This window comes from Lactuca virosa, chromosome 9, assembly GCF_052849685.1.
Source record: "Lactuca virosa cultivar CGN04683 chromosome 9, Lactuca_virosa_CGN04683_v6, whole genome shotgun sequence".
Classification (NCBI taxonomy): Eukaryota; Viridiplantae; Streptophyta; class Magnoliopsida; order Asterales; family Asteraceae; genus Lactuca; species Lactuca virosa.
In genome coordinates, this window is record NC_136434.1 from 182,725,639 (window position 1) to 182,736,379 (window position 10,741).

The 10,741-nt window shown below is 36.4% G+C and overlaps 1 protein-coding gene across 1 annotated transcript; it reads left to right on the forward strand.

The window, feature by feature from the left end:
* The first annotated feature begins 687 nt into the window (after positions 1-687).
* On the forward strand, positions 688-3,399 carry LOC145140082 (uncharacterized). The gene is made up of 6 exons (XM_079073691.1): positions 688-931; positions 992-1,077; positions 1,149-1,649; positions 1,767-1,943; positions 2,025-2,664; positions 2,753-3,399. Exons 1-6 carry the CDS (start codon positions 688-690, stop codon positions 3,397-3,399), a joined length of 2,295 nt encoding a protein of 764 aa, XP_078929817.1.
* The last annotated feature ends 7,342 nt before the right edge of the window (positions 3,400-10,741 follow it).

A 10,741-nucleotide genomic window follows, 5' to 3' on the forward strand; every position in this document is an offset into this window, starting at 1 on the left:
CCATTTTTGACATTCAAAACCGTAGGTTTTTTAAAACCTACGGTTTCCCAAACCGTAGGCTACGGTTTTCGCAAAAAAAGCTACGGTTTTTTTTAGAGGGGTTTTATCTACTATTTTGGGGGGTTTTATCTACTATTTTGGCCAAAAAACTACGGTCTTAATTTTTTATTTTTTTATTTTTTTTACTATTTTTTTTTTGTAATATAGAGTATAAAAAAGAGTGTTTATAATATGTACAATAACTTTAACAATTATTTTGTTTAAATTTTAACAATTATTTGGTTTGAATTATTTTGTTTTAATTTTAACAGTAGTCAACTCTGACGAAAAAAGTAGACTACTTTTTGGGTAAAGTTGACTACTTTGTTGCTAAATTTGACTACTTTTTTGTTAAACTTGACTACTTTTTCGTCAGAGTTGACTAATGTTTTCAACCTATCTTATATATATTAAGTATTTTATATTTTTGGAAAGTTTATTCTCTCTAGCTTCTTTATCCTCAAAATTAAGATAATGAGTTGTAATGAGTATTTTGTATTGCTTATTACGGATGGAAGATGGGAGTTTGTTAATTCCCAATTATCATATGTTTGGCCACTGGGATACAATCCGAGAATATTTTATTTAGGTGTTGAATTTTACGAAAACACAACGTTCACCGAATTTGTTCAGTTGGTCAAGTGCAAGATGGGTCTTCCCGAAGAATCAAAAGTTAGTTTGGCCTCTGAACATCCAGAACAACTCTATTATTGTGGTATTGTTGATGATCGTGATATTAGAAAGCTGATGAAGGTAATAAATGGCGTTGGAGATAAATATGTGTCTGTGTATGTGGTGGTTGAAGAAGGCGTTTGGCCGAACGAAATGGATGATAGAGGAAAGGCATCTGCAGCAAATTTATCAAGTGGAAAAGGGAGCAACAACCCAATAGGTAATTTTAAAAGTCCAAGTAAAAGACAATATCATAGTGTTGCTGAAAATGTAAATGTAGTGCCAGAACCGATTATGTATGTTACACCGGAGAATTATAAGTATATCGGTGATAATGATGTTGGTGCATATGTTAATGATGTTGATGTAAATGATTCATTTGAAAAAAAAAAGCAGTAGCCGTGGTGAATAAGGTTGGTAATGAATTTGGAAAACAGGAAGTTCCGTTTTTGCATGATGGTGAACTAAAAGGATATGGCGAGTTTGCGGATTGTGACAAGTTGGATATATCCGGCCTAGATAGTGATTCTAACGGAGAAGAATTAGATGACGAATCTAAGCTTATTTATTCAGATACCATGTTTCATGGTATGCCCCCTTTGCCTTCGTGTCCTGTAAACGCTGATGTGAACATTCCATGTCAGAGGGTGGATATAAGTGAAGAGATTAAGGTTTTAGACATTTTTGATGACAAAGAGTTGCTCAAGCTTGCAATCGGAAGACAATGCATGGAACAAGGTAAGCAGTATAAGACTTTAAAGACTACCAGATCGAGCAAAGGAAGGTTCGAGGCTGTTTGTTTGGTTAAAAATTGTTCACGGATGGTTAGGGCAAGGGGAATCCAATCGACTACTGCTTTCCAAGTCACAAAAGTTGTTGACCAACACACATGTTGTGCGACAAATTTGGAGTCTAATCATCGACAATCAAAGAAAAAGGTACTCGGCCACTTTATCGCTGAAGTATTGTCCGGAGTCTATAATAGAGTTTATCGGGGCAATGAAATTGTTAGGGACATCAATTCGAAATTTCCAATCAATATCTCATACCAACAGGCATGGCATGCAAAAAAGTATGTGTTGTTGATGTTAAGAGGTACCAAAGAGGATTCATTCACCAAACTACCAGCGTATCTGCACAACTTGGTTAAGCACAATCCAGGAACTGTTACTCAGATAAGAGTAGACGATGATGATCGGTTTGAGTTCGTGCTTATCGCGTTGGGTTTCTCGGTAAGCAGTGTTAATTTTTATAACAGATATAACATATGAATCCTAATTGGTATTTGTTAATGCAATGAAAAATAATTGTAGGTACGAGCGTTCATCAAGTATTGTAGGCCGACCCTAATAATTGATGGTGGTCACCTGAAGGGTGAATTCAAAGGCACGATGTTGCTCGCAGTGACAATGGACGGTCAAAACAAAATCATGCCTGTTGCTTATGCCATTTGCAAAAGTGAATGTACTGAGACGTGGTCCTGGTTCCTTCGAAAGCTACGTGAATGTATAGGCAACTTGGAAGACCTTACAATCATATATGATAGGGCTCCATCCATAGCGACGTCAATTGCAAATATATTTCCTCACACCTATCATGGAATATGTGGTATCCATTTGTATTTCAACATTTCAGCAAAATTTGGAAGCAGCGATACAATGCACACATTATTTTGGGAGACATGCAAAGCCTATACCATTAAAAAATTCGATAATGGGATGAAAAAAATAAAAAATGTAAATATTCGAGTATGGGAATACCTACAAAACATCAATCCAGAAAGATGGGCCAGGGCACATTTTCCTGGGAATCGGTATTTTCTTATGACATTAAATAGTGCGGAGTCGATAAATTCAATGTCACGATTTGCAAGAAAGATGCCAATATTGATGTTGATTGAGTATTTTCGTGCAACAATGCAACAATGGAGTTTTCAAAAACGTAATGTTGCAGGTACTAATATTTTATATACATTGTTGATTGAGTATTTTCTTAACTCGTGTAGTAATAATTTTATGAAAAAATATGTCTATTTTTTTAGCTGAAACTAAAACAACACTCACCCAATGGGCTGAAACGATTATACAAGCAAATAAGAATGCTTGTAATAGTTGGATGGTGTACCCTATCTCAAATAGCAGATTTGAAGTGAAAAGCTCTAACCACAAAAGTTTCATTGTTGATTTCCAGCAAAGAACCTGTGCATGTAGGCGGTGGCAAATAGATGGCTTACCTTGTGGCCATGTTATAAAAGTGCTGACAATGAACCATTACGAAGATTGTTCGGAATTCGCTTTAAAAGCTTACTTTACAGAAACATTGAGGAAAACTTACGAGGAGTCTGTGAACCCCTTACCAAGTCCATCTGAGTGGGAGATCCCCGATGATGTGATTACCGTGAAGCCACCCATAATGGAGAGACGTCAGCCGGGTAGGCCAAGAAACACTGGACGTATTCCGTCACAAGGTGAGCGTCTCATACGACAAGAATGTTCTACATGCGGTCAAATTGGACACACTAGGAACGATTGTACGGGTAGGGGATCGGGGAGCGGATCTGGGGGGAGGAAAAAATCTACACAAAAGGGCATAATGACTGATGAGTTTGCATCCGGGAGCGGGTCACAGAACGAAAGCGTGTACCCTACTTTTGATTTCAATAGTACATTTGATTTGAATTGTCCTTAGATTAATGTAGGAAAGCAATGAATTCCCATATTTGTAATTTGTATTGCTTGTATTAAAAAGCACTTATGAGATTATTAATTAAATCTAGTACTCCACTTATTAACTCCTTTATTCCATGAAAAATAAAACACAAACATAAAACATTATAGAAATCGAGATACACCCTTACGAAACATTACATAAGACATTTCACATAAAAGAGGCTTCTACATGAAATATTTGTTATTTTTAAGTAGGATCCATGCATCCTCATACTCGAAGTCACTTCCCTCGTGCTCCAAAATGTAATGATCTTTAACCATTTCTAAAAGATCTTCGTCGTTGTTTGGATAACGATACCTGTTTTTAAGATGATGATACCATCGATTAAACCATGTGATTTTTTCCTTTAAATCCATCCACTTACCAAAAATATCTTCTTGTGTTCGGTGTTTTCCTTCTCCCAACGAGAGGTTAAACATGGTTGTTATGCGGGTCCATTCATCACCTTCTAAGCAATCAGGGTTAACCATGGTTACATCATCGTAAATGTTCATCCAACAACGTGTTACCACCATTACCTCTCTTATCGTCCATGGATGTGGAGTATTGGACGGAGCAACTGCGTTGGAAGAAGTTGGTTGATTGGAGGCCATTTTTTTGAAGTTTTTTGTTAGTTTGTTATAATTTTATAGGAGTACTTAAATAAGAAAAAAGAATAACATACAATTAGGTGGATTTCCATAAGTATTGTTTGAAACTACATTATGAAACCGTAGTCAAATAATGTCAAAGAGTAGTTCGATTGTCAGATACCTTACACGGAGATACTGTTTGAAACGACAAATATACTGTTCGAAAAGACAATACATTATGCAGGCTACAAAGTAGTAGTCAAACTCTATGAAACCGTAGTCATATAATGTCAAAGAGTAGTCCGATTGTCAGATACCTTACACGTAGATACTGTTTGAAACGACAAATATACTGTTCGAAAATACAATACATTATGCAGGCTACAAAGTAGTAGTCAGACTCTATGAAACCGTAATCATATAATATCAAAGAGTAGTCAGATTGTCAGATACCTTACACGGAGATACTGTTTGAAACGACAAATATACTGTTCGAAAAGACAATACATTATGCAGGCTACAAAGTAGTAGTCAAAGTCTATGAAACCGTAATCATATAATGTCAAAGAGTAGTCCGATTGTCAGATACCTTACACGGAGATACTGTCTGAAACGACAAATATACTGTTCGAAAAGACAATACATTATGCAGGCTACAAATTAGTAGTCAAACTCTATGAAACTGTAGTCATATAATGTCAAAGAGTAGTCCGATTGTCAGATACCTTACATAGAGATACTGTTTGAAACGACAAATATATTGTTCGAAAAGACAATACATTATTGACCTTGCCTTTGCAGCTCCTACTTATTTATGTGTCCGCATGTGGAAAGCCCCTAACCCACACAACCTTACGCACACTAAGTAATTGCTAATTGTCTCTTACAATTGTTTCGAAATGAGTTTCTCCGACACTGACCATGAAGAAAGCTTCAACAACTTGCCTGTTTACCTTCATAACCTAAGGTGAACCAACCCGCATACTCACACTCACATCAAAACGGATTTGATGGATCGTTTCCAATCTTGTTTTGTGGCTATTGGATGGGTGGTATAATTCTTTTCGAAATCCGTTTTGTGTCTTTACATTTGATAATGTTTGTACATTAAAGTAATTTGTGTGCACTATTAAAAATTACAGGTCCATGCATTCGTGCATTGTTTCTTGCCTGTCGTCTACATAGGTACCATCCCTCTTAGAGGGGACTACCTAAAAACAATGTTTGTAGCTGTTGCTAAAGATGGGAACAATCTAACTTTCCCTATAGCGTTTGGTATGGCGGTTGAAAATAATGTGGTAAATTCTACCTGGTTCCTGATGAGGTTAAAAGAATGTCTCGGAGAGGGTAGGGAAATAGCGTTCATATCCAATATGTACGATGGCGTTAGCTCTTGCGTAGATAATGTTTTCAGTGATTCTTATCGTGGTTACACTTGTAACAGCATGCAAAACTATTTACGCACAAGAGTAGGCTCCGGGAGATCATTGGAAACTTTGTTCTGGATAACATTAAAATCCTACATGTTGTCAACTTTTGCACAAAATTTTTCTAGATTAAGCATTGATGCTCGTGAAGTGCTTACGAATATCGGTCATCCGAAATGGGCAAGAGCCTATTTCCCTAACATCCGTTCGAATGTACTCAACATGGAAGTTCCTCAATACTTTTCAGTAGTATCGCGCAATCATTGTAATGTACCGATAATAGCGCTTATCGAGGGAATTCGTGAGTACATGAAAAATACTTTTGTTGAACGAAGTATAATTGCAGGTATATTTTTGGATGAAATATAAAAGAATTAAATAGGTTGTACAACAACCTTTTGTAACCATATTTAATTTTCAGGGAGTTTGACTGGTGTATTAACACCGTATGCTGAAATGCTGGTTCAAAGAAGGATGCAAAAGTCTGTTCGTTGGCAAGCAACACATATCCCCCAATAGATATCCTCTCCCATGCCGACATATGTGTATGAAGTGTTTGATTTTAAAACGACTTGTGTTTTTGACCTTAAAGCTTATACTTGTTCATGTGGAAAATGGAGCAGTCTCGGTATAGCATGTGGTCATGCCATCACAGCAGCACGTGATTCAGACATGCATGACATTGCTAATTTGGTTCAAGTATATTACCATGCCGATGTATATCAACTCATCTACCAGACACAAACCGTTCACGTAGTTCCCCCACCAGCTGAATGGGAAATCCCAGACCCTTTGATGGTTGTTTTATTGCCGATGTAATTTTTATTCCCTTTAAATAATGATGCTTGTAATATATTTGTCCTTGTCTATGTAATATATTTGCTGTTGAGTTTGTAATATATTTGTCCTTGTCTATGTAATATATTTGCTGTTGAGTTTGTAATATATTTTTCAATATATTATGTTTGTAATATAGTTGACAATGTGTTTGTAATAAGTTTGAAATACATTATGTTTGTAATCAACAAAATTGAACATAACATAAAAGTAAAGGAAATTACAATTAGAATTAAACATAACATTGTTAAAGGAACGTCTCGCCACCTATTACATAGTTAAATTGGTTTCCACAGATTAGGAAACTGTTTGGGATACAAGTTTTGTTCACGGTCGATAAAATCCCTTCTAATTCTAACAACATCTAATAGACGATCCCGTTCTGCTTGAAGCTTCTGAAACTTCGTATTTGCATTTCGAATCCACTTCCTAGCTTCCTTGATATTTTTTGTAGTTTCAGCAATCCATTTTTCTTTTTCAATTACTTGATCTGCTAGGTCGTTTGCACGTTGGTTGAGTTTGCGACTAATTTCAGAGTCCCTTTCGTTGGCTTCTTCAGCGGCCTTCATAGCATGGAAAATGTCGTTAGGCATGTAATCTGGGAGTGGGAAATCTGGGCCTTCAGGAATTGGGTTTGTATCGGAACAAACATAGCAGTCTTCGTCTTCGCAATGCCAAACACCGAAGTCAGATGAATTCATTTTCAATTTTAGAATGTTGTAGTGTATCACGTATAAGTTCTATGTTAGTTGCATATTAATAGTTTGAGAGCAAAAATCACTATTGGATAAGACAACAGGTAAAGTATTAGTCAAATGCGACTAGACAGTAGTCAAAAGCTATAATACAGTAGTCAAACTACAATCGTGTGTCAGAAAAAAACATAACATTACTGATAAAAACGTAAAGTAGTAGTCGAATACACTTAACATAAAAATCATATGAACTTAAAATTACTAATAAACATAACATAATTCTGAAAGGAAATTAGAATTACAAATAAACATAATATTACTGGTAAACATAACTACTAATAAAATTAGTCTAAGTAATTAGTAACGTGCAAATGGTGGTACGACGACCATCTTCTCCGTTGGTATTTCCCAATGCAGAAGAATTGGAATAGGATTAATCGTCTCCGCTTGGAATGCATGTCGATACACCGCAGAAGTCAACCTATAATTAACCAATTGCTGTTTCTCTTCAACTGTAAGCCTGCTTAATGATGCTATACCATGTTCACAGGGTATGCCGCATTTTTGCCATTTGCCATAAGTACAAATACCACGTTCAACTTGTACCGTTTGTATGCTTAAATTACAACGCACTTCAAATTTGTCACTACCAATATGTGTAACCTCATAACCATTAGATTGGTTCATTCTCCGTTCAAACACGTGTTGTGCATAAGGGGTAAGTTGACCATGCATTCCACCTGTGTAATTAATTTACTTAAAATTAAAAAGAGGATAGAGTAACGGAAAAGAAAGAAAACAATTATTTATTACCTCCAAATTCAGCTCGTTGCGCGTACACCATTTGTATTGACTGATGGACCAGTTCAATGATTGTCGTTATTGGTAACTCGTGCGTGTTTGATCTAAGCCAACTCAATCCAATCGGAATGCTAATGTATTTAACATTGAAACGGACTTTAGGAAAAAAGGCTCGAGCCCATTTTGCCATTGGGATATTGTCAAGCCAGTCAAGATCATACCCATTAACCTCATTTTTTAAATTGTTTAAACAAACGTAAAATTCAGACAAGCTATAAGTTTTGCATGTCTTCCAGAACAACTGTTCGACAACGATACTTCCTGTGGAAGCCCAAACTTTATCGGCTATATTTTTACAACAATACCCATGATAGGAATCTGGGTATACTTGCATAATGGCGTAGTCTATCGAGTCAGACATATGGCTTATAAAACCAACTTCAGTAGTGTCACCTAAGCATTCTTTCAACCTTCTCATGAACCAAGTCCAAGCCTCGTCACAGTCAACGCTTCCCAAAGCGAATGCTATGATCAGGGGTTCATGATTACCGTCCAAAGCATGAGCAAGATACATTGTTGTTATGTTGGTCCCAATAAGGGGTACATGAGCAACAAATAGTGTTGGTATCATGGATGTGAGAAAGGTAGTAATCTGTAAGAAACGATGGCAACATTACACAAATGTGAACTTGAAATAAATAATAACATAATATAGAGGAGGAGTTACCACGCATCCTAATGCGATAAAACAAAATTGAAACCTGTCTCTCATGTCTTTCTTAATGATTGTGAAAGAGTTACGATTTGTTCTTTGAATATTATGAAAGAGTATCGGTAGGTTGGAAAAGCTTTGTTTGTATATCTCATTAAATCCACTCATTATGAAGGGATTTCATTTCAAATAGAATTCGGTCAGAAACGTTGCACGGAAATAATGTTTGAAGCGAAAAATCTACTGTTGGAAAAGACTATACATTATGCAGTGTGTCAAACAGTAGTCAAAGACTATGAAACCGTAGTCTAATAATGTGAAGGGGTTGATTTTATATAGGGATTAAAGCGACCATCAATGCCTCTGGTATTACATAGGGATTAGAAGGTAGCGTTATCTACAATGGAAATTATATTTATCAAACGAACATCTGACAACCTATTACATAGGGATTAAAACGACCGGCAATGGCTCTGGTATTTCCCATTCAGATGGAGGGGAACAATATTCACATTCCTAGTCTGGTATGTAGTTCGAAACACATCACCCCGATAATATATTTGAACCATATCGGCTAATTCCGTGTTGTTTGTATAACGTGCTGCAGCAAGAGCATGACCACATGCTATACCAAGACTGCGCCATTTCCCACAAGAACATGTGTGTCGATTCAGATCCACAACACATGTACGTTTGAAATCAAAAACTTGGAAAATATCCGAAGGTAACATAGACGGGATCTCAGGTGGGATTTTCGTTGCTTTCCATTACCGAGACTTTTGCATCCTCCTTTGAAGCACCATCTTTGCGTAAGGTGTGAATACGGTGCTCAACATTCCTGAAAAATCAAAGGATAATAAATTACCGGCATTTAAGTGATTTATAAAAAGTTCCTATATTACCTCCCATGACACATCGTTCTGCAAATGTCTGTTGGATGTACTGCACAATCGCATCAATTAGCGTTATTATCGGTACATTGCGTTGACTAACCGATAACACCATTAGGAATTCTGGAATTTTAATGTTTAGTACATTCCAACGTATATTAGGGAAATAGGCCCGTGCCCATTTCATATGTCCGATGTTGTGAAGAACTTCCTGTGCACCATGAATTAACTTAGAAAATGTTTGTTTAAAGTCTTGCGTGGTATATGCTTTGCATACACGGAAGAACAAGTAGTCTAAATTTCTGCTTTGACCAATTCTTAATTGGCAATAATTCAAAACACTATTAGACGAATAACCATGGTAAGCATCAGGGAATACTTGACCAATGCAAGAAGCAATGGTATCACCCATGTTGGTTATGAGCGCAACTTTCGTACTCGCTCCGATAGCATCCTTCAACCTCATAAGGAACCAAGTGCAGGAGTTAACACTATTTGCCACCCCGACACCAAATGATATTGGCGTAGTATTTTTGTTTCCATCAATAGCAACTGCTACGAACATTGTATTAAGATACTCTCCTCTGATACGGACACTGCTTATGAAGATGACCGGAAGCATGCATCCTATAAATGCGTTGATCTATTTCAAATTTTATATAACATAATTATTAGTTTTTAGACTAATCTAAATTGGTTTAGCAAAATAATAAACAAATCGATACTACATTACCACACATCGAATAGCAACAAAACATAGTTCGAACCGATCCATAACATCGGTTTTGATGTATGTGTAACTGTGGGGATTTGCACGATGAATGTTGTGGAGGTAAACAGGCAAGTTGGTAAAGCTGTCTTCATAGTCATTGTATGAGAAACTCATGTTTAACGTTAGGGCGGTGAACAGGAACCTTTGTAAAATATATCAATAAAGATGATTTAAATTATTTTAAAACCTTTTTATAGAATTGAAGCAGTATTCGAAAACTAAAGTAGTAGTCAAATGGTGGTAGACAGTAGTCAAGCTACAATCCTGTGTCAGAAATTAACAGTTAGATTAGACAACACATAAACCAGTAGTCAACTGCAAGTGGACAGTAGTCAATACGTACAACACAATAGTCAACCTACAATCCTGTGTCCGAAATTCACTGTTCGATAAGACAACACGTAAAATAGTAGTCAAATGCTACAAGGTAATAGTCCAAACCTATAAGACAGTAGTCAAGCTACAATCATGTGTCCGAATATGTAGCTTAATGGTACTATATAAATGAAGATAATTACCTGGCCACACTAATAAAAATTCCATCTCAGTAACCAATGAAAATGGCAAATTGTAGTTGTGGGGCTCAAGGTATTA